This window comes from Vombatus ursinus, unplaced genomic scaffold (genome assembly GCF_900497805.2).
Source record: "Vombatus ursinus unplaced genomic scaffold, bare-nosed wombat genome assembly UNPS02014945.1, whole genome shotgun sequence".
In the NCBI taxonomy this organism is placed as follows: Eukaryota; Metazoa; Chordata; class Mammalia; order Diprotodontia; family Vombatidae; genus Vombatus; species Vombatus ursinus.
In genome coordinates, this window is record NW_020954723.1 from 28395757 (window position 1) to 28421175 (window position 25419).

At 36.5% G+C, this 25419-nt stretch overlaps 1 protein-coding gene across 5 annotated transcripts in view; it reads right to left on the reverse strand.

Annotated features, from left to right (window-relative positions):
• Positions 1 to 25419, reverse strand: part of PCNX1 (pecanex 1) — a 238611-nt gene that overhangs the window by 83325 nt on the left and 129867 nt on the right. For 4 of the 5 annotated variants that reach the window (XM_027844619.1, XM_027844617.1, XM_027844616.1 and 1 more), the window contains 4 exons: positions 11522 to 11612; positions 9044 to 9101; positions 7014 to 7231; positions 5099 to 5252 (listed from right to left, as the gene is read on the reverse strand). In XM_027844619.1, coding sequence (XP_027700420.1) covers positions 5099 to 5252; positions 7014 to 7231; positions 9044 to 9101; positions 11522 to 11612 — 521 coding nt within the window. The remainder of the gene's footprint in view (positions 1 to 5098; positions 5253 to 7013; positions 7232 to 9043; positions 9102 to 11521; positions 11613 to 25419) is intronic. The other variant, XM_027844618.1, reaches the window with a different exon arrangement.

The following is a 25419-nucleotide window of genomic DNA, read 5'->3' on the forward strand; positions in this document are numbered from 1 at the left end:
GCTCTGTTTTACAATTGTTGAGTTGGAGGAGATAGCAGGCCATTCCAGTGCCCAGTAGGTGGCAGGAGACAAGAGAACTAGTACTTAAAGGCTAGGGCAGAAAATGAGGATGGAAAAATAACTTGTATCCAAGTGATCAGAAAAGTGGATTAATTCACGAAAAAGAAGCCATGGAAAGACAAGAGTGACAAGGACTGACCCATAAGAAATGACCAGTTGGAGTACAAAAAATAAAAAAGAGAAAAGGAATCAGTGGAGACAAATGTAGTAAAAGGTAAAAGAGAATCTGAATATAGTCCATCTGGGAAAGAGTTTTTAAATGGAGAAGGAGGTGGTTTACAGGGCGAATTGCTACAGAGGTCAAAGAATGAACAATAAGAAAAAGCCTCCAAAAATAGCAGTTAAGGGATTATTAATAACTTCATAAAGAAGTCAGATTGAAGCTAATTATGCAGTAAATGGAATTGAGAAAAAGGAGGCAAAAGGCATGAATCATCTACTTGAGAAGACTGCCAGCGAATATTAGGGCAAAAATAGGATGATAATAATAACAATGGTTGACATTCATTAAGTGACCTTTTTACAATAATTTGTGAGGTAGGCAGTACAAGTATTATCTTTATCATTTTACAGATGAGGAAACTGAAGCTGAGAGAAATTAAGTGATTTGTCTAAAGTCATACGAAACCTCACTCAATGAAAGATAGCATGGATTTGAACCCAAGTCTTCACAGTTCAACTACAGTACATGCTCTTTCTACTACACCATGCCACCCAAGTGAAGGCTAGGAGAGACTTACTTTTTAAAAGAAGAGAGAAAAGAGCCAAGAGAATATGTATTAAACTACTGCTACTGGAACAAGGCAAAGAATAAATCAAAATAGATTGGGATTTGTGGAATTTTGAAGTCAATGACAAATGAGGAGGTTGGACAGTTGGAAAAGGGAGATAATGTGGGGAAGATGATGAGTTTGGTCTTTGATTTCCCTGTGTGGATAATTCCCAATGTGTATATTGCCACAATACACAAAGTGAAAATGTGGAGAGTGGTCCAGGGTACCAATAGGTTGGTCAAGTTATTTGTTCCCCACTCCCCACTACATGGCTAGAGTGGGTCACAGGAAGATCTTGATCTCAGTTCTTCCAAACTCCACAGCCAGCTTTCTATCCACTACACCATGCTGTCAGTTTGTTTCTCTATGTTGAATTTGGAGTGATCCAAGGGTATCCAAGTATAGATGTCATATATGGCATCAAAAGAGCCAAAAGTGCTTAAGTAAAACTAAAAGACCAGGCTACAGACTTAAAACTAAATAGGGGACTCATTCACATAAAGTTATACAAATGAAAAAAATCTCCTTCTCTTCTCCTCTGGCTTCCATATTCTCAAAGAGAAGGAATAATTATAAAAATACCTACATCCTGGCCTTCTACAGTGATAATCTTAATTAACATTTGAAATTTTCACTATCCTCTTCACTCTTTACTAAAGACTCCCAGGGATATACAGCAAGATTCCAAATTTAATTGGAGTCTAACATTAGTTCCTTTTCTTAGCAAGACCTTGTTGCTAAAAGAGACTATCTAAATAGAGGCATTCCTTTAGTAACTGTGAGAGGAAAAGAAAAATTATATTACTGGTTATTGAACTTTCAAAAAAAAATTTATTTTCAAGCTTCAAATTTGATATTTGTGTCTAGACCTCTCTCAAAGAGAAAGAGGCCTAGGCAGCTAGGATAATACCTGAAATCTTGATGATTTCTTCTCAAACATCTGAAGCACACTGATTCTAATATTGCCACACACTTCCACTCTTAGGAAAGGGAGGAGAAAATAGGAAGAGTTTTACACAAACATGAGTAAAGAAAGAGAAGCAGTTAAGTGTGTGCTGACTCTAACACTTTATCTTTTCTGAAAAGATCAATTTAGTTCGGCATAAAGCAACCTGTTTATTTGAGAAATACTGGCTATTGCAAAGTAAAAAACTATAGGGGAGGACATATGCAAGTAAGTAAGAATAGGCACTGTGATTTCACTGGCACTGCTAACTAACAGAGGTGGGAAAACTAGCAATGCATATCTGCACCTTCTCAGCAACTTACTGTCTTGGAAGGTAGCCCAGCATCCTGAAAGGTTAAATGACTTGCTCAGGCTCACACAACCAGTTTGTGTCAGAGAGGGAATAGGAATCTGAGTCCTCCTCCATCTGAGACTAACTCACTATCTTTGTAACTGCCTTTCATGTAGTTTTATATGCACCTAATATACCAATTAATCTTTCAAATAACTGTAACAGGAACATAAAGGAATATACAGAGCACCTCTGACACAATGCTCATTGGGACTTTAGAGCAGGCATAGACTTTTTGCACCTGGCTGTTGTCTGCTAGCAAAGTAATGAAGAAGGGCCTTTTTAACTGGCTGTGTAGTAGAAACTGGGAGACATTTAAAAGGTACTAGCCAGTCAGAGCCTTGTTCTTCTTTTGGTGCAACTTTTTTTCCTGCCTGACAGCATGCCAACTTTGAGAAAGGACATGCTCCAATCCAGACTCTCCCGGTGTGGGAAAAACGGAGAGAAAGAGACAGACTTTGGGGGGCAGCAGACACACAGGGGAAGATGGATGCTCAACATGTTTTTGATTTCCAACTTGCTTCCTTAGATACTTTGGGGAATTTTCCCCTTCAGTGAAAATGGGGTCTCTCTTGGTTGAACTAAGTTCTTTCTCTCCCACCTAAAGAACTCATTCATTCACTTATTTTCTAGTTAAGTCAAGTCAAAACGTATATATTCAGTGTCTACTGTATTCCAGGCAAATGAACTGAGCGCTGGAGAAATAAAACAAGGCATAAAACAGTGATTGTTCTCAAGCAGCTCACAGACTATGATTTCTGTGTGCTATTTGCTTGGATAAAATAGGTTTACCATTCACTCTTTCTGATGATTTTTTGTGTAACTAGCATTTGGTAAGAAGGAGTCAAGCCTACATTTACGAGTTTAGGGTATCCTCTCTCTCCATAAGAGATGATGGCCAGCGTGGTTAAAAATCTTTTTACTAGACCAGCAATATTTAGGTGGGGTAGAAAAATATAATTGTAACCCAGTACCCTTCTCACAGAGGAGAACCTCCTGACCCCTTTTCCTGCTCCCTTCCTATCAAGAATCAAAGTCTTTCTAGGAGATAGGTGAGGGAAGATTCCAGAGATAGTTATCCAAGCTGCCTCCTAAGCCCCATTTGGACAAAAGCCCAGCACGAATTCCACTCCTGAACCTCAGCTTAGGTGGCTCACTATGATCTTGTGAGCTTCCAATATCCCTCACTTAAAACAAAAGAACAAAGGCCTATATTCAAGGCCACATGCTGATCTCAGAGAGGGAGGTCCAAGTGCTCTCCCTTTAGAGAATTATTTCTCTTCTCACTGGAATGCTGCCAGGCAAAAAGAAGTCACACCAAGAAGATTCTGGTGATCTAGAGCCCTCTGAATACCTTCCCTTTCACCTACCACTTCTGGCTACACATCCAGTCAAAAAAGGATCTTTATCACATGGCCATCAGAGCAGATGCCATTAAAGAATGTCTTCATGTGCTCTAAAGTCTCTTTGGAAATTTTATTAGAAACACTCTGTGCATGCTCCTAAGTACTGAGCTCACTGGCTAATGCTCTCTTATGTAATTATTATCACAATTAATGATGAATATTTTTAAAGCCCTTCTATGTGTCTTATCACATTAGCTATTAAAAAATTTAAAGGAGGAAAGCAGGTCATTAGTCCAGAAGTATTTTGCTACCTCTATTTCCTGTGGCTTCATTCTAGTCATGTCCTCAAACCATAATCTCTGAATTTTTTTCTTTATACAACTGAGGGTTAATGAAACTGGCACCTAACACTTCTCAGAGAGGGTGGAATTGATTAATTCTCTCTGCTAGTTATTAAAGAAGGGTCCGGTGGTGGTGGTGGTGGTGAATACACTACCAAGGAGCAGGAGATTCTATTTTTTTTTTTGCTTTTTTGGCACTACAGCAATTATGTGTCTATTAAGAATTATGGAAGCACCCCTCCCTCCATTCCCTCTTTTTAAAAGTATTAAGAAGTAATTTTCTCAGTGTTTTTCCATATAACTCTTGATTTCACCTGATTGGAATGCCTTATCTTTAACTTCATCAAATTCGAGGAGAAAATGCCCTTAACAGAAATCTTTTAAAATCATTCTTATTAAAGGATTAACCAGTTTCTAAAATTTTCTAAAGGCTGATCAGCCTAGGAAAGAATTTTCCCAGAAACTTACTAGGTTAAAGATCAAACAAAGAGCAAAAATGTATCTTTTACTAATTCAATTAAAAGAGTTATTCTGAGTTAACTTTAACCAAATTGAATGAATCTTTCCAGGGAGTGGTGAAAGAGGGATTAAACAGTTTAAGCAAAGTGGTTCTCCAAGGTACACAAGGAATTGTTTTGTTTGACAAATCAAAACTATTAACCTAAAATTTGCACTTCTATATTTCATCTTGACTATGGAATCTTTGTTTTTGAACCCTATACATTTTAACTAGAAAAATGTTTGGTCAGAGAACTTTTTGAAGGCAAGACAAATCTCGGTCCTGTTATATTTCTCTCTTGAGATAATTAAAAATAATTTAATTAATACATTTGTTTCTGGAAGATTTGTGCCAAAAATGCAGGGCACTGAGTATTTCTTCTACAAGACAAATACATGGTCTCAGCTTCAGCTAACAGGTCCCCAACTGGTCAAAGCACACATAAATGGAGAATGTGAGCTATTACTTGGAAGAAAAAAGGTAAGTTAGGATTACAAAATACGCATATTGCTGCTTTTAACTAATATGCAAAAAATTCTTGTTTTTCCTGTCCACTTCTAGAAAATAGCATTAAAAAATACCAGTTACACACTGACATTTGTGTTTAGTTTTTTGACCACTCCAAATCCCTGCTGCTCTCCACTGCCCAATTCAACTCTAATATCCAAGTAGGCTAAATCTAAAAGTTAGCATTTCACTATGAATCCAGTTTTACAAATATACAGGTACATCCTTATTCTACCTATCTATCTCTATCATTACAAAGGGAAAAACTGGATACCTTAAGTAGTGAGTACTGACAACTGGCTATCACCAGGCAGAACTGGAAGACCCAGATATCCCTGAAGAAGCCTTGTATAAGGAGGACAGATCCCAAAAAAGCAACAAGAATAGCCAGGATGACAGCCAACACATTTTCTAGTATCTCACGATTCCTGAAACAAACAAAAAAAAAAATTAAACTGAGTGAATGAAGTATATTCATAAGTCGAGAAACTAGACAGGAAGAAGGAAGGGAAGTTATTAATATAAAGCTGTACTATTTAGCTAGAATATAAATTGGCTATATTTTGGATTACCTTCCATTTTTAAAGAAACTAATAAGAATAAAATTAGTGTATGTTATATTAATCTAAATAGAACATGCTATACAGAAATGTTAATCTTTTAACACAAAGGTCATACATTTTTATAACAAAAGAAATTAATTCACCTCTATTAAAATGCTATAGTTTTTGAGGGCATGTCACTATGCTATTTATCAAAATAAATGCTAAGAGAGCTTAGAGGTTAACAATGCTATGCAGGTTATCAAAAGAGGTTAAATCAAAAAACTAAATCCTTAAAATACATTTTATTAGAAGACTGACTGTAGTGCTATATTACAAATTTCATTACATAAAATGAAGTTTGACCCTTGCTATAAATACGAACTAAGTCTTCTTCTTTTGTCCTGTTCAATTTAGAGTACAACCTAGTTTCATCACATTACGTAGAGATGTTAAGAATGTTACTTGATAGAACACTCACAATAATTTTCATTATAATTAATTATAATGGACACTACAATAAGGTAAGATATTATAATAAAAAACTGAACATATTAGTGACGATGGCCAGGGCATGTGATGGGTTTAGAAAGAAACTGAAGGTATTATAATTCTTATTTTTTTATGTAACAGTTACAAGGAATTCATAGAAGATTCAATAATATATAGGGGTCAGCTAGGTGGTGCAGTGGATAGAGCTCTGGCCTTGGAGTTAGGAGGAGCTGAGTTCATATCCAATCTCAGACACTTGACACTAGCTGTGTGACCCTGGGCAAGTCACTTAACCCCATTGCCAAGCTTCCCCCCCCCAAAATTCAATAATATATTTAAAATTTTGAATCCTTGATCATTCCCATTTTAACTTATAAAATAGTCTTTACTAACTCTGCTTTGGCTACAAACAACACATGTGAGGCTTCCTTGTCATTCCACTTATGTTCAAGAAGGCATCTTGTGCAATCTCAGCACACAGGAGTAGAATATACAACCTTATACCCTCCACTATTTGGTACAGCTGTACTCTCATAGTTTGGTGTTAAGGAGAAGCATTTAACTGTACAATTTCATGTTAAGTATAACCATCACTTGTGAAGGACCTAATAGCTGCTGGATTCATGGACAGATTTACCCCTTCTGATCCCGCCTATTAATAACAGACAAAGGACAATTTTTAAATGGACTTAGGAAGATTATAAAAAAATATGGAGTGGGGAGACACAAAGAACATCATTTGAATATGATGAAAACATTCCCACTGATACTTTTATACAGGGTAACCATATTTAGAGATGGACAAGACTTTAAACAACATCTAACCCAATCCTCTCAATTTACAGATAAGGAACCTATGCTTTACCCATGGTCACTGAGGTAACTAAGTGAAAAAGATAGGATTTGAACCCAAATCTACTGCATATAATATTATACTATCAATCATTTATTAAATGCCCCAAATGTGTCAGACACTATTCTAGTCACTGAGAACAAAAACAAAAATGAAACAGTTCTTCCCCTGAAAGAACTTACATTTTATTGGAATGCTTTCACTCTCTATAATGAAGTTTATTCTCAACCAAAGGGGGCCTCTATTTTTATTACAATCAGAGCAAAGATAGGTGTAACTTAAAAATTACAATATATTCTCACCTATCAAATAGGGCTAAAAGAGTAAGTCTGTCGAAGTTAATGCCAATCCAAAGTTGGGGCAGAATCCAAAAGCGATAGTAGTGTTCTACTTTTTGGGCAGCTTCTTCTTGTGGTTGCATATGTTCCTGCAGGTCAGGGCTTAAATCTATATCTTGTTGCTCCAACAAATCTGGATCAATGGTCAACAGTCTATTCAATCGAATCTGGGGAAGAGAGAGCTATAAGAAGGTTAGCATGGAAACTATGTATTAGTTATAATATTTCCAACTCATGATTCAACAGCTAACTATCCAGTTAATGAACCTGGATAATGTAAGATAATCCGGTTTCATTTATTTTTCTCTTCATTCCCTGCCATCATAGGAGTATTTCAACTTATTGTTAAGTAATTCAAGGAAGTGAGGACCAGAAAGAAGAAAACATGAAACCTCTATCAGCAATGGTTTTATGGTAAAAGGCTTAAAGATTTAACACAGAGGAGTTTGAAAAATGATAGTTTTGGTTCATTTGTGAATTTCTATTAAACTTTTCTGTTCACTAAAACCACTACAAAATCACTAGTGTCCTAAAAATTCTTCTGCCCTTATGGTCATTTATAATGAAGCTATGGTGTCTCTTTAGCATATAATTGTGCATTTTTCATAGTAAACCTCAATTCTTTTTGGGTAAATTTTGATGCTTTGACCTCATTTCTTCACCACACTGCATTTAGGCCATCCACTCATCAACCATTACTTAAAAAAAAAACAAAAAAAAAACAAACCAACCAAGGGGCAGCTAGGTGGCGCAGTGGATAGAGCACCAGCCCTGGAGTTAGGAGGACCTGAGTTCAAATCTGGTCTCAGACCAGACACTTAACACTTATTAGCTGTGTGACCCTGGGCAGATCACTTAACCCCAATTGCCTCACCAAAAAAACAAACAAACAAAAAAAACCCCAAACCTACATTTCATTCTTTCTTGACATTTGCTTTCCAGACTCCCCCATCTTTGAAAATAACCAATCTAATGGGCTATCTGGAAACTCAGGGTTTTGCTTTAGCAATAAATTTGTGGCAACAAAGGGGGGGGGGTTATATGTAACAAAATTAAATGGAGAATTAAAAAAACCCTTTTGCCTAGCAACTTGGTTTCTACAAATTTGTTGTAAGAAAAAATTAAAACTCTATGCTATTCTCAACAACAACCCTGAATCTCGGATTTGGTCAAATAATTTTTCTTTCTATAACTGACATATTCCTCTATGCATCCATAAATGTGACACTCTTTTGCCTGAAATTCTCTTCCCCCTCCTCTCTGCTAATCTATATCCCTCAAATCCTTTAAGACCTTGTTCATAACTCACCTCTCTTCCATCATCAGCATCAATCAACCCCATCTCATTCTATCACATCACTACTTGGTGTTCCTTCAGCAATAACACTCAATGGAGCAATCAAACAACTTCTTAAACTGTTTACCAAGCACTGTGCTGGACAGTAGGGTTATAAAAATCAAACAGCTGTTCCTGTCCCTCAAAGAGCTTACATTCTATCTATATAGTAGCTAGTACTACATTAGCTTGAATTTGTTGCTTCATAAAGGTTGTACGTAAATTTGTATTCTCCAACTAGATTTAAATCTACCTGAGGGTTAAGGAGATGTCATTTACTACTTTTTTTTTAATTTCATAACCCAAGTATAGTTTTGTTATTGTCGTTCACTTGTTCAGTTGTGCCCAACTCTTCGTAACTATCACTACTATTTCTGCTAAAATCATGATACAAAAATCCCATTTATAGACTTGCACAATGAAAATTTTGCTACATATCAGAAATTTAATTTAGAGATAAAGTGTACATTTACAAATCCCCACATCAACCTTTAAATTTTATCTACAAATAAGTGTAACTTATAAAGTTCACTTTATAAAATAATACTATAAGAACAAATGAGAGTTAAGAGCACAGTAATACTATCTTCATTAATCCACTTGTATTTCTCCAAACCTCAAAGTTGCATCAACTTGCAAACACAAATATAAAACCTACCACATCGTGGGGATAAAATCGAACTGAGGTAGAACTGGATACATGAGAGTCCGTGTCACTAAAACAAAATAAGAAATGTTTTAGATTATAGTTTTCGTAAGCAATTCTCCAGAAATGAGATGTGTGCTTATACAGTGATTTTGACATTTGTAAGTTCCAAAACACAGTAATTTCATAAACAAATACATGATTCAAAATAAGTTTCCAATGAGCAACTATTTTCATATTTATTAGAATTAACAAAAGTTAATTCTAACTTTTGTGGTATAACTTTTTTCTTTCAGCCATGTTACGACAATTAAGTATTTCCATTTCCTCTGTACTCTTTGAATATATACATAATGCCGGTTTAATCAAAAGTTTTATTAATTATAATATACTACTAGGCCAGCTAGAAAAGGTATTTAGTCACAAGAGAGTTTCAATGCTTTTTTTTTTCCATTTTGGCAGAGTATACTTTGAAATTTGATTTTTTTAGAAAGCTTAAAGATGATAGTATTTCTATATATTATACTAAATGGGCATAATAAACTAGGATTATAAGGCTCATTTTACAACTGAGGAAACAAAGGTCCAGGGGAGTTAAGTGGCCTTCCTAAGGTGACAGAGCTAACATAGAGCAGAACCAGCAGCATCAGGTCCTCAAATTCTAAATCCTGTGCTCTTTCTATTACACTATTGTATCTCTCACATGACTTTAGAGCAGAAGGGTAGTATAATAGATGAATGCTTGGACTTAAGAGTCAGAACGGACCTGGGTTTGATTCTGGCTTCTCACATGTCACCATGAGCAAGTGACTTAATCTTTCTAAGCCTCAGTTTCCTCTCAGTAAAAGAGAAATAAAACTTCTGGAACCTATTTCATAGGGTTATTTTAAGGTTCAAATGAGATAATGTATGCAAATCACTTCAAGAGTCCTATAGAATTATCAAAGTTCAATTATCCTAATACTGGTTAATACTCTTCTAGTAAGCTATTTTAAACACATATAAACACATATAAACACCCTTCAATTATGTATTACTTCAAAGATAATGTTTTATTAAAACAAAGTTCAACAGAAAAAAGTCTTAGAACTTCAATCTAATCTCAATCATTTAAATAACATCTTTATTTTACATGAGCAAAATAATTTAAATGGCAGCTTCACTTCACTAGGGAAAGGATAATTGAGGGGAGGCAGAAAACTTTGCAGTGATTCTAAAACTCAGTGAACCTGATTAGCAAAGATAACTTCATCCCAAACACCTAGAATATACTTCAAACTCATCCAACTATTAAAATCCTTCTCTCTATTCAAAATTCAGCTCAGCTGCTACTTCCTCTAAGAAGCCTCTGATCTTCCCTGCAGAAAGTTGTCTCTCCATCCTAGATCTAATTTATCTGAATCTCTCTTTTGCCCCAGGACACTTATTTGTATATATGTCATAACAGATGACAAACTCCTTCAAGGTAGGGATGGTATGTATTTTTCATGTAGCATCTAGTGCTTTCACAGAGTAAATACTTAATAAATTTGTATTTAAAGCTGAATTTGCATCCTCTTCAATTGCTGTCATATTTTTTATATTTCATTCTTAAGAAAAATGTCAAATGTGAAAAAAACCCTCATGTTCAGAAATGGTCTACATAAAACCGGTGATATGTAAGGTCTAAATCTTTTATTAAAAAAAAAAACAAAAACAAAAACAAAAAACAAACAAACAAAAAACACAGGGGCAGCTAGGTGGCGCAGTAGATAGAGCACCAGCCCTGGAGTCCGGAAGACCTGAGTTCAAATCCAACCTCAGATACATAATACTTCTTAGCTGTGTGACTCTGGGCAAATCACTTAACCCCAATTGCCTCACTAAAAAACAAACAAACAAACAAAAAAAAACAAAAAACAAAAAACACAAAACACACTTGACAGCCCTCAGAAGGATATATGACTTTAAAAAATTTTTTTAAAAGGTTGATGACATACAATTTAAAAGATTTTATTATAAATTTTTCCATAAAAATATTATTCAGCATAAACTCAGAAAGTGTAGCTAAGTTCTGAAACCATACCACAAAAGAATTCCCCCCCACAATAAAAAAATATAAAGGAAAACTTGAATCCTGATATTATCTTATTTTTGAAGTGTTTCTAGCTAAAAAAAACTCTTTAGAAAATGAGCTGACAGGAGCCACTAGGTGGCACAGTAGATAGTGCTCCAGCCTTAGAGTCAGGAGGAGCTCAGTTCAAATCCAACCTCAGACACTTGACACTTATAAGCTGTGTGACCCTTAGCAAGTCACTTAACCCCAACTGCCTCACCAAAAAGCAAAACAAAAACAAAAAAAAATGAGCTGACAAATTAACTAAATCTGCATAAATATAAAGGCTTTTATAATCATACTTAAGATTTAAGGCTCAGAAACTTTAGTTCAAAGCATTTGGCTTAAGAAGAAAAAAATAAGTGTTATTAATTTGAAACTGAATTTGCACACACCAGATATTGGATGCTCTTCTTGCTGCTGGTTCAAAATTCACAAGTGACATGTCACAGCCACCAGTCTCATAAAGTGTAGAAGAGAACTTACCTACCAAAAAAAGAGGGGGGGGAGAAAGAGGGTGAAGAAAAAGGGCCATTAGAATACTGGTGCAGCTCCTACTTCCCCTTTTGCTCTATAGCTTATGTAACTGTTAAATAATGAATAAAATACAACATAAAATTCTATAGATCATCTGTTTCCCAAATCATCAGCATGAACAATTTAACATGGTATAAATGGAAATGAATATCATACAAGTCAGAACTTCAACATATAAGGTATTAAAATGGAATCAAAGTAAATATACTTTGTCAGTTTTGCAGTTGTTTCTAAAATGTACTTCTATAATTTCAACCTACCAAACTCAGTACAACAAATCTAGATAGAATCAAATGAATTTAATATTCCTTACAGATGATCTAACCAACTTGCCGATAATGTCAAGAGGCAATTATATAGCAAGGCTGCTTTAAGTTTAATATGAAATAATAAAATTCCAAACCAACTTCAATGCTTACAAATTTAGAGTTTTGTAAGAAGAAACAGTTTATCAAGAGACCAATCAATCATGCTAACATCAGTATTAGTTCTAGATCAAAATTAGTTAACAGTACAGTAATTTTCTAATCTATTATAAGTCATGTGATTGGAAATTTAAGAAAATTCAGCAACAAGAATTATTCATAACATAGGCCAACCCCAAAACTGCCACAAAATGCACACAGAAAGAAAACATTTTTTTAAAATGACAATTGTCCTAAGTAGATTACATCTCAAAAACAAATTACAACGAACTCAGTGGGACATTAAATTGTTTTATTCTCATGGAAATTTGTTTAAGTAAAAAAAACAAAAAAACAAAAAAACAAAACAACAACACTGCTCTAAATAATAATCTGAAGGATTTTGGGTGCTCAAAGATTCTTAATAGTTAGTTTTTGCTTTACTCCAAATACATGAATTCACTGATAAAGGAAATTTCCCCCAAAGCAAACTCCCCTTATAAATACATATCTGAAAGAGTTGGACAATAACATAAAGAGTTGTCTAAATCACTGAGAAACTAAGTGACTAGGCCTGGGTAAAGTAGCCAATAAGGGCAAGAGACTGGACTTACACTTCAAATCTTCTTGACTCTAAGACCAGTTTTCTATCCACTAAGGCAAGCTGCCTCTGCTCCAACCTGAATACACAAAAAAATTCTTCAAATCCAGAAGGGCCAAAAAGAAATAAAGAAAAAAAAGTACAATGCATATACTCCTCTCTCTTCCCTCAGTTTCCCATTATAAGTACTTGGATTCTTTGGTGTGGTATTGCTGCTTACTCTGAAAGCCAAGAGAAAGACTAGGGTATTTTTTTTTATTTTAGCAATTATGATTTTTGAGATAGGAGAGGGGAGATTAAAACTCAAGTTCGACTCTTTTCTCTTTTCCCTAGCTATGCCAATCAAGATTATTAAAGAAGAGACTTTTAAAAAAATACTTAATTTGAGATTTTTTTTAAAAGTACTTTTACTTTGGGCCTCAAGCCCCAAGCCGTGGTAAACTTTTGTTGAAAGGTATCCCTTAAAATAGAACTTCCTTGAATAATAGCATCTCTTAGGTTAGGAGAAAAGTATCCTTTGAAATTTCACAAAACAATGATTATCTATTTTGTGGATTATCCGGACCATCTGGTTTTAAAACACTTTCTATATACATATGAATATATATATATGTATGTGTATATATATGTATATATATATATATATTCAGCAACTTTATATATCATCAGCAACTTTACCAGAAGCTGAATGGAAGAACCAAACTAAAACAGAAGTCAGTATGGTTACTTCCCAGCAGTTTTAATGAAAGGTGTTTTGTTTTATTTGGGGAAGGGAGAAGAGGACTATAATAATTGGATAGTGGGATAATGAAAAACAAAATTCAATTAATTTTTTGCTAATATTTAAAAACTCAAGATCACATGTAAATTATTACTATTCCATGCAACATTTGTTCTCCCATTGGCATCAGATAATTAAGAGCTGGCTCTCTTCCAAATTGATCAAAATTCATATTTTGTATTTATTTGGACATTGTATTTATTAACCTATATTTGTATATAGGTTTTCTTGAAATAGAAATTTATTGTTTTATATTGAATCCTCTCTTATGGTTTGCTCTGCAAAATAAAAAATTCTGGTTGACATGAGTAGAATGTATAAACCTATGTTAAACTGATGCACAAATATAAAATAATTCAAATATAAAGGGGATAAAGAAAATGTCTAAACCGAGATGTATAAAATAGTAAGCGCTTTTCACTTTGGAAGTAAATTTTATGTATAAAGTAATATAATCTGAATCCGTAACAACTCCATAGTAATATGAATATTGGGATAATGTGATAAGAATCATCCAGCTATATTCCTCAACAGTTTTCTTTTTTATAAATTTTTTTAATGTTAAAAAGGAGCTTATTAACAGAAAAAGGCAGGATCACTTGGTAGGCCCCTGACTAGGCTGACCTAGGATAGAAACTGAGCACTGCTTTTACAGAGGGGAGAAAGCATCTTTCACGTGAGGGCAAAGGTATTTTGACTGATTCATGAAATCATAAGGAGGTAGGGTTAGTGCCGCCTCAGCTCCTCTCCAAGTAATTTCGATTGGCCTACCTCTCAAATGAGGAGATGAGCTAAGTGAGCATGCCTGGCAGCTGTGGTCCTATACTCAATGAAAAGATGGGATTTGCACCAAGGAGATACTATTAGAGTCAACACCCTCTCCTGCAGGACCACCCTCCCCAAAGTCAAGAAAGGTTAAAAGATGGGGTCACTTCAGAATGACTGCATTAGTGATTGATTTTACACAATACTCTCCCTTTGGGGCCAACAAGACTCATTTTGCAGTACCACAATCAGATCTACATTGTTCTTCTATCCTCAACTGCATCATCCTAATCTCAGCTGCTTGTGCCAATCAATTTGAATATGCATTAGTAGCTTTAAACTAGGGGACTTAAATTTACAACAAGAAACATGTGTAATGTGCATTACAAAAAATCATAATCCCATGTTTCCTCCAATGTCCTAAAAGCTAAACAGACTTAGTTAAGCAGAGTCATAATTTCATATATCCCTTAAGCAGACAAACCTTGTTAAATAGGCTCTAGAGTTAAACTAAGTTACAAATTGAACTACTTAGAGGACTCACCATGTACTAAACTGAGAGGGGAGATTTACATATCACCAAGGTCATGGAAAAAACTCAAGCTTTCCTAATCGAATTTTCCCAGAATATTGCCTTAATATCAAACAGAAAATGTATTTTACATTAACTTCTGGTCTACCACAATTATCCTAATAGGAAAACACATCTCACTTTAAATGACACCACATTATGATTTAGTTTCAGTACAAACATCAACCAAATTAAATTTGGATTTATAGTTACCAATGGGTAAACATTAAAAATCTCATTTTTCCCAAGGACCATTAGCTGCTAGCACCTCAAATTTCAGACCCTATGATCAAAAAAAATTCCTGGTGTCACTCTGACCTCCCTATAACTTTTTTTCTTTTTGGGGAGGAGGGAGGTCCTTTAAAGTCACCCAATGAGCCAAATCAATTCCTTTGTGTTGGGATACTTTACTTGTTGTTGTTGTTCAGTCATATCCGATGCTCTGTGACTCCATTTGGGGTTTTCCTGGCGAAGATACTGGAGTGGTTTGCCATTTCCTTCTCCAGTTCATTTTACAGATGAGGAAACTGAGGCAAACAGGATGAAGTGACTTGCCCTGGGTCACATAGCTAGTAAGAGTCTGGGGCCAGATTTGAATTCAGGTTTTTCTGACTCCAAGCCCAGCATTCTATCTACAGTATCACCCAGCTGCCCTCTAATATTTTAAGTGGGTGGATAAAGTACACTCCACAAAATACCCACCATTCTTTTCAGTTTAAACTGGAAGCCCCCAGGGGGTGGATGAAGGGGCTCCACCTGGCAGTCTCACATTCCCATCCCCCTCCTTTGGGGATGAATCTTAAATTTAGAATCTCAAGATTCTAAGGACTGGGATGTGCCCTTCAAATAGTCTTTCAATAACAAAGTGTTATACTACTCAGATAATTTCATGCTGCAAATTTACTTTTAAGAGTTTCCATTTGATCAATGTTACATAACTTGATAGAATACTTAATATCTGAAATTACTAGTAGATATTCCTCTAAAAGTTTATCAAATCCTTCTTATTTCAATGGAATCAAACCCTTCTCAAACATCTTTCCAAAACTCTAAACCTTTTATTTTCAAACCCCTCATTCAGTCAGTGCAATCAGACTCCAATTTTCTTTAGTTTTCCACCCATTCTCCTCTCATTGCTACTTGCTTAAACTTTCTTTCTTTCTTTTTATATCCCTCCATTAGACTTTGATTAAAGCCTACCAACTCTGAAACTAACCTTTCATTTACAATGATTCCTCACTTCTCTTTACCTTCACTATTTTCTTAAGTCCATCTCATCTTATTTCTCAATCATATTCTAGTCTAACATTCCACTGAATCTCTTCTATACAGATTTCCTTATACAATACCAATTTTTACTTCTGGAGTTGCATAGTCTATTTCAATTGAGATCATTTAACTACTACTTTACCTAAACAATTAAATTCTGTTGAATCATTTCAAACTACCTTCAGTTATACTTATCCTCTAGTAGTTGAAATCAACTTCTATTAGAAAAAATCATATGGATCACCCTAGAGGAAGGGGAGAGAGGAGTGTGCTGTTGGCGCTAATCTTAATCCTAGCTACAAAACTCAAAAATCAACTAAAATGTTTTAGCAGCTACAAAAAACTTTAAACCATAATTTGAAAATTTACAGTAAAGATATTGCAGTTCAGCTACAAATTTTAGTCTCTAGTTTATAATGCCATAAATTTCTACAGACGAGGAAGAAGATTCCCTTCCTTTTCTTGTCTTTATCTCTGAAATTCCCAACATGGCCAGGGTTGTGAAGGTAGAAAGAAAGAATCCCCATTACCAATAGCTGGGACAGCTATTTTGAGACTACTTCTAAGCTCCCATTTTCTGTGCTTGTCTCACAGCAGTTTTTTGGTTTTGTTTTGTTTTTTTTTAACAGGTGGAAGTATTTCCTCTTCAAAGTTCTCCAAGGAAGAAAGACCTTGCATACACTAGAGAACTTTTGAAGTGGAAGTTCCATCAAGTCCGCCTCACATTGCTCCCTTTCTGAGGCCCATCAAAATCTTTACTTCCTTCTTCTCTGATTATTCCCTACCAAAGTGTTTTTTTTTTTTTGAAGAATGTCATGGTCTTTTTTTTCTTTCTTCTTTCTCCTAGGCTCTAATTTTTTCAAGTTTGATTTTAACATGCACAGTTGGTAATAACCAAAAGACCCATATTTATTTGGCCAAATTTGTTTTCCATAATTATAAACCTTGGTTACCAAGTCTTGTCCGTATTGGATACTCCCTGTCAAACTGGCAGTCTTTTTCCTTTCCAAAACTTATAACAGCTTGCCTAATGGGCAGTCAACAGGAGGCTTATTCTGTACCCCCTTATTCTTTTTGTCCCTGGGCAACCAAATGTTGAACCTGTGCCTGTACTCATCAGCTGCCCTTTTCTGCTCTGCCTTTGTGTGTTAATGAGAAAGAATGTTTAGGTCTGGAGCTTATTTCTGCTTACTTGGGGGAGTTAAACTGTCCAATCACTTCATGGCTAACTGACTAACCACCTGAGGAGTCCACTTAGACCAGTTATTAGGGAAAGACCTGAGTGCAGGCTGGAGGGCATGGGAGGTGGAGTAGGCTCTTTCTCACTGACAGTCAAAGGCAAAGGACCCTCAAAAAAGTCTCCTTGACTTGCCAGATTGCTAAAAGGAAAATCCTGTGTTTGGGCCTTTGCCCTGCTTGAAGAGGAAAAACTCAGGAATAGAAGGAAAAAATGGAGTTTATTAGCACACAAAGGCAGGATATGTTGGTGGGTCAACCACTGGGGTGACCAACAAAGCACAATAAAAAAGAGTCTTAAGAAAAGAGGAGATATATTTACTTCTGCCACTAAAATACCATTTTCCCTTAGAGCTCTAGCAATCAATCAGTGTTAAGGAGTGTTCAGTAACTTGCCCAGCTAAGGGTTAGGATATGAACCTAATTAAGTCTTCCTAACTTCAACTGCAGCATTTGATCCAAAAGACCACACTGGCTTTTAACATCATAAATCAATCAACATGCACTTATTAAACAAGTACTATTAAGCCCCTGATGGACAGACAGAAAACAACTACAACATTCCCTGCCCTCCATGAACTTATATTCTATCAGGGGAGATATATACATTAAAATATGAAAATAAAACATCAGATATGTATTTCTACCCAGAAAAATGCATAATAAAGAATTATTTTGCTCATATGTGAGCTTTTAATCCTTGAAGTCCCAGTACTAATCAACTGATCAAAGGAGTAACAAAATTTAGGAATTTATATAAAAGGAGGGTGCCCCTCCTCTAACTAGTTGATGTAACCATAGAAGGTAAAGGGCTGAAATTGAAGGGGGAAAGACAGAATAGATCTCTGGAGGCCTTTAAAAAGCAGCTTATCAAGCCGTACAGAGAGTTTCAGAGTTTTAGACCTTTGAGGTGGCAAGCACCTCTGTGGCATTTGACCCTTGTACCTCTACCAAACAAGAGGGAGATTCTTCCTTTCCCTTCAGGCCTCCTCAGTCATGGCATCATGCAGAAGAGCTACTGCAGGGAGGGGACACCCCATCTAGCAGGGAGGAGACATACACTCTCCAGAAGGGCAGTATTTGAAGCATGAAGCAGCTTTAAAGAGAAAAACTTTCAGGATCAAAAAAAGAGAACACTATGAATTCAAGGAAGAACTAGCAGAGGCAATAGAGAATCAAGAAAAGGAATGAACACCAGGGAGAATAGGTGGGCAACTCCTAAAAAATGACTAGAAGTAGGTGGAGAAAGGTAGAGAAACAGTACTAGGCAAATCAGCATGAGCTCAGGCAAACATGAAACTATATCTCACTCCTAGCTTGTCAGAATGGAAGTGGGAGATAAAAATCATCCCACAGGTCACTGCACACTGAGACAGGGCGTGCAGGTACATGTTGAGGAGCACTGGGAGCTACATAAGGAAATAGGGCCAAATTAAAGCTTGGGTATCAGAGACAATAGGCTGCACAAGACAGAGAAAAACATCTTAGAAGAGGCGGAGTCAAGATGGCAGAGTGAGAGAAAGCACTTTTGCCTAGACCACTCAGTATGTGTCTTCCACAACAATCTAGAAAACACAAGAGACCACATTCTAATTGGGAAAGCTGAGAACAAAGTCACACAAAGTCATTTTTCTAGCCCACAGCTTAGGAAGACAGAGAAGTGTGCAGACCCTGGGGACAAGGGACTTTCCAGGAATGCAGGAAGCAGCAATGACAGGGAACATTCCAGTGGTCAGGGACAGAAAGAGAGCTGAGACAGAGCACCAGGGCAGGAGAAGATCTAGTACTAAGAGCCCGAAAGGGAGCTATCTGGCAGCTCTGACACCCACTGTTTAGATCAGATCATGTAAAACGTATACATTCTTATATAGAGCGATGATATATAAGAACTTCATTATAACCAGGGGTCTCAGAGGGACTTTAATTTGATGAAGGCCTGCATGTGATTCTATTACATTTGAATAATGTCAAAAGAAGAATGGAAAGAGTAGAGAAGAGGACTTCACTGGGAGAGGGGATAAGGGAGGGAAAGAATGGGGTAAATTATATTATCTAAAAGGAGCACACAAGGAAGAATTTATATAACAGGGCAGTGGGAGGGAGTGGGTGACATTTGAACTTCATTCTCATCTGAACTGTTTAAGGGAGGGAAGAATACACATACATACATAGTGGGGTACAGAAATTCATCTTAGCCAGTACAAGAGAAAAACTAAGGGATTTACAGGGAGGATATATCAAGGGAGGCATTAATCAGAAGCAAAACACACCCATGTAGAGGGAACAGGGCAAAAAAGAGAAAGAAAAATATAAGAACAGGGTGGATGCCCTGTAGACGGCAATACCATCCTCTAGTCCCTCAGGCTCCCAACCTAGGAGGCATCATAAATTCCTCACCATCTCTCAACCCACCCCAGCCCATATCCAATCTTTTGCTGATTTCAATTTGAACTTTGCAACATCCTTTCAATAGCCTTTCCCTACACTGACACTGCCACCATTCTAGTGCAGGCCATAATCACTTCCAGCCTTTATCAGTATAAAAGCCTGCTGGTGGGTCTGCCTGCCTCAATTCTTATCCCACTCCCATCCATCCTCCCTTCAGCCACCAAAGTGATTTCCCTAAAGTGCAGGTCTGATCATGTTACCCATCTATTCAACAAACTCCACTGGTTCCCTGTTGCCTCCAGGATCAAAATAAAATCCTCTGTTCGGGACTGAAAGCCCTTCATAACCTATCCCTCTTCTTTTTAAATGACACATTTTAAATTTAATAATTTATTGTAAATTTGTGGTTTTTTCCTGCATTGAAATTTTGCTGGCAATATTGAGTCATCTAACTCTACGGTATCATATTGTAAACAAGTCATTACACGCACACATTCCTGCCGGTGCATGTTGAACTTCCCAACAATTCCCAACATGCTTGCCTGCCAACACCTGCTTGTTAAGAACTGTTGGCAGACTTGACCACTGATATAACTTGCATTTTTTGTGTTTATTTGGAAAATAATCACCACTGTTATAGAACAGATGAAACATGTATGAATGGTTTTGCAAGATTTTCTTATCTTCTCTTCCTTCCTCATGCTTTCACCACCCCTTTATTCTTATCCAATGCCCCCCAATTGCACCTGAGGCTACCACCACCCTCTGGATCATTCCAGTGCTTTCTGGAAGGCAGTATCATCCATTTGGGGAACCTATACTCCAGTTTATCCAAGAAAGAGAGGACACATACTGGACAAGAATTAGCAAGAATGGTTGAATGAAGCAAAGGTTTTTATGAGGATGAAGGAGACATATTTGTAGGCAGCAGAGAAGAAGCCAATCATTGGAAGCTGAAGATTAGAGATTGGTGATGATAATGAGGGCAATCTGCTGAAGAAGGGAAGAAATAGGTTCAAAACTACATGCAGAACTTCCTTGGCAAGAAGGACTACCTCTTAATCCAAGACCAGACTAAAGAAGGAGATAATGGGAGAAGATAACAGAGAGATACCAGGCAAAGGGAAGAGAAAGAGCTCTCAGTGAAAGGCCTCAGTGTTTTGGTGAAGTATTCAACTAAAAGAGGGAGAGGAGGGGATGATGTGGAAGGCTTGAGTAGGGATGAAACAGTTTGTCATAGCTTCTCTGGTGAGTGAGACAGAATTGGCATAGTTTTGTGATGTTTCTCCAGCTCCATTCAGCAGCAGGTAAATGGGAGCAAAGTGGTGGATGGCGGAAGTAATTCAGAATTAGGGATTGACAATACATGATCGGCAATAGGATAGAGGAGCAAGGGATTTGACAGTATAGGATAGTGTAGAGTTCAACTAGCTCACCAACAATTCTAGACAGGGAAAGGAGTCAATATTTATCAAGAGCCTACCAGGTGTCATCATTGTTTGTCCTTTGTTGAGGACCATAACACCAGGAAAGTCATGCCATGACTTGAAAGTAATTAGATTTAAGTGAGGGAGGGCTGTGCAAAGTCACCAGCCTCACTTTCTCCTCTGGAGTCATCTGGGACCAATGACAAGATATAGATTAGGACAACTAGGTGTCAGGCACTATACAAAGCATTGGGAAATACAAAGAAAGGCAAAATAGCCTCTGTCCTTAAGAAGCTCATAATCTAATGGAGGGAAGACCACACATAAAAAGAATCTGAAAAGTGGGGTTTAAAGGGGGAGGAAGAGAAGGAAGTGCTGCAGCCCACTGGGAAATGATGAGATGGCTGCCCTGGTTGCTCCTTTAAGAAGGATGTGAGAGAAGTTTTCTTATATACACCTTCCAACCTCTCTAGTCAAAGGGGAAGGACAGGCCCAGAGGGAACAGTGAACTGAGGGAGTGTGAGTTTTAGAGCTGATGTGATCTTGGCAGGAAGGTGAGTTTCTGAAGACTATGATTAAGTATAGGAGAACCACTAGTGGGAGATTATGAGGTGGCTGCCCTGGGTCCTCTCCTTAGATGGGGGAATCTATGAGTTTCTGGAGATAATGGTGAAGTCCAGAGTTGATGGCCAGGGAAAGAACTTAGGGGTATAGAGAATGAAGGTCTTGCTGAGGACAAGAAACAGAGTAGGGTACAGGTATTGGAAAAGATGGAAAGATAAAAAAAATCAATTGAAGGAATTTCAGAGTTCATGTACATGAAAGTGGACCATTTGTGGGTGATAAAATGATTAAGAGTATGACCTAAGTAAAATGAGGTAATATGGTATTTGAAGGAACATTAATATTTAGTTGAAGCACCCAGTATGAAGGCAGGAGTGGAGTATGAATGAATTCATTTCCACAGGAAAGAGAATGCCCTGGAGGTTGCTAGATAATGGCCAACAGGATGTGGTTTGGGTGATGAATTAGGACAATTTCAAAGGAGAAGTTGTTGTTGAATGATAGTGGAAGAGCAAAGAGGCTAAAAAAAGTGAGCAAGGAATTATGAATCCCTTACCACAGCCAATAAATAAGGGTGGGGTTGGGATGAATGGAGATTGGGTGGAATGAGGAAAAGTACAACCAGTACTACAAAGTGTAGCCATAGATTCAGTACCATTAGGAAAGAACCAGTGAGTGCCAGATTTCTCCTTCCAGAAAAATGCCTCTAATAACTTACAATGATAAAGGAAAATAAGAGACCAAATGATACAAAATCATTTAATTTTATGTATTTCCCTGGATCCTATTCATTTTTTTTCCCCTTTCTTTGCTCCTCTCCTTCTTTACACAGAAGAGAGATGTGCAACAGCAATGTACTCAGCACCAATTCTCTATACTTAATGCAAATAGCTTACATTCCCAATTATACCCTTTCTTTTCTTTTAAATTTCTATTCACAATTTCCCTTCTAAACTCTAAATCTCTCTTCTCTCCAACATTTTCCTCTCACTGTTTTCTCCTCCTTCCCAGTTGAATTGAATGTGTATGTCTTTTCTACTCTCCCTTGATCAGTTCAGATGAAAGTGCAACTCGGGAGTTGGCAGTGGCCCACCTCTTCCTCATTTTTATAGATTTATACTTGTATACCATGATTATGTGAGATAATGAGTTCCACCTATTCTTCCCATTTTCTCTCTTAAAGGATCCATTTGCCCCTTTTCTTTCTTATTTTATCCTCCCTTTTCTTTCATATTTTAAGATAATGAAAACTCAGCAAAAATCACTCCAGGCTCTCTATTTTATTAGACTTTCTCTATGACACCTAATGATATTACAGTTCCTAGAGAATACTTATATCTCAAACTTCCCTCCCCATAATGAAAATGAAAACAGTTCATCTTTGCAAAATCTTTTCTGACTGTTCATTTACATTTACCTTTTTGTTTTTCTTTTTGTTCCCATGTTCCAATTTTATAGTTACTATACAGCTTCCATCTTTTCATCAGAATGCTTGAAAGTCATCTATTACTTTTAAGATCCCTTTAGTCTCCTATAGAATGACACTCAGTTTTGTAGGTATACTTGGTTGTACAAGCCTAGATCCATTGCCTTAAAAAGAAAAAAAAAAAACTACCTTTCATACTTTCCACTACTTTACTGTGGTAGCTGCTAAATCTTGTTTTGGCTGTGGTTCCTTTGGACTTGAACTCTTTAACTGCTTGTAGTATTTTTTCTTTAAACTGATTTTGACTATAATATCCCTAGGAGTTTTCACTTTGGGGTTTTTCAGGTGATGAATGGATTCCTTTCTAATTTTGCTTTAGACTCTGGTTCTACTAGGACTATGTCCCCCATGCTCTCTTGAAATATGACAACCAGGCTCTTTTTTTCTGGTCACGACTTTCAGACAGTCCTAGTTATCTCCTCTTGATCTAATATTTCCAAGTCAATTGTTTTTTTTTTATATGAGATAACTTAAATTTCCTTCTATGGTTTCAATCTTTTGACTTTGTTTTAATAATTCTTTTTTTTTTCCTTTTGGAATCATTTTCAGGAAATCTGTACTTAGGTACGGTTTCGTATCTCTTGTGCTAAATAACCTATTAATTCTCTTTAGTTCTCTCCTTTATATCTCTTATTTCTTTTCCAATTCTTTCCATTCCCATTCTTATTTCATTCACGCTACCTTTAAATTTTTGCATAATTTCTCCTAGGATTTCCAACTAATCTTATGAACATGTGATGTTTTTCCTTGACGCTCTGCTTGTAGGTGTTTTAGAATTATTCTCTTCTGGGTTTGTGTTGTGGCATTCCTAGTACCATAATAGCTCTTTATCTTTTTTGTTTTGATTCTTTTAGAAATCTGCTAGGGGCAACCTAGAATTGCTGGCCTAACTCTCTGAGAGTTCCAGAGGCTGAGTTTGTGATCCTGGTCCCACTGGGATCTGTTTTCAGTATCTCCGTACTTGGAGCTCTAGGTACTGAGTTTGTACTCCTGGCTCAGCTAGCAGAACCCTGGCGATCTAGGCTAGGACATGAAATCTGAGATCAGCTCCTGGTGTCCCCACATTTATGGCCCACTAAGTACTGAGTCCATGATCCAAACTTGTCCATAGATCCTGTCCTGGTCACGTGGCTATAGGTTTAATTTGCTATCTTAGGCTGGAAAAATATATTTTTTTCCTTTGATTTTCTGATCACTGCTCCATATGGTGCTCTTTTTAGATTGTTGCTGGAATCACTGTGCGCAAATCTGAGATGTACTGATTTCTTCTATTCCACTATTTTGGCTCAGTCTCCACACTAATGAAATTTAAGTGGATCTGTGAACTGGCCCAACCATTTTGGAAAGCATTTTGAAATCATATACAAAAAGTCACTAAACTATACATATATATATATACATACACACACGTATCTTTTGACCCAGCCACCATCTCACTACTAATCGTATACTACAAGGAGATCAAAGAAAGAGGGAAAAGGCATATATATATATAGGCAGTCATAAACTGGGAAAAGACTAAAGAAATTATGCTATATGAATAAGTAAGCAAATATTACTGTGCTATAAGAAATAACAAAATGGGCTGGTTCAGAGAAACCTTGGGGACTTGTTGCAGGGTAAAGTGGGAAGAACAAAATTATACAATGACTACAACATTATAAAGGAAAAGAACTGAAAAAGATTTAATAATTACATTAAATAGAACGAGACCAATCATAATTCCCAAAGACTGAGGATGAATCAGAGTTCCCACCTCTTGGCAAAGAGGTAATAGACAAGACATATAAAATGAGACAATTTCTGATATGGCAAATCCACATATGGATTTATTAAGGGTGTCTATACATATTTGTTACAAGGGAGGGTTTTTTGTGGGGTAGGGGAAGTTGGAGAAGAGGGATAGTTATAGTGATAATAAAAACAGTAAGAAAAATGTCAATGAATCATTAAAAATCAATAGAAGGAAATTCAGAAGGTGACACAGACAAGCAGCTCAATGTTTTAAGTACCATCATAAACACGGAATATACTGAGGGGTTGAGAGTGCACTGTATGTAGTGAAGAGTCATAGTTTCATAAGCAGAAAAAATAAAGGTACATCAGTGTTTTCAGCATTTAAAAACATCTATGCTACCTTCCTCGATAACCTGATATCAACAGGGAGGTTTTACTGCATATCTCTATAAAAAAATCACTATACTTCATTTCCTGTTAGGTCCTCTACTTGGTTTTCACTGTTATGAACAAACATCACGTTACCC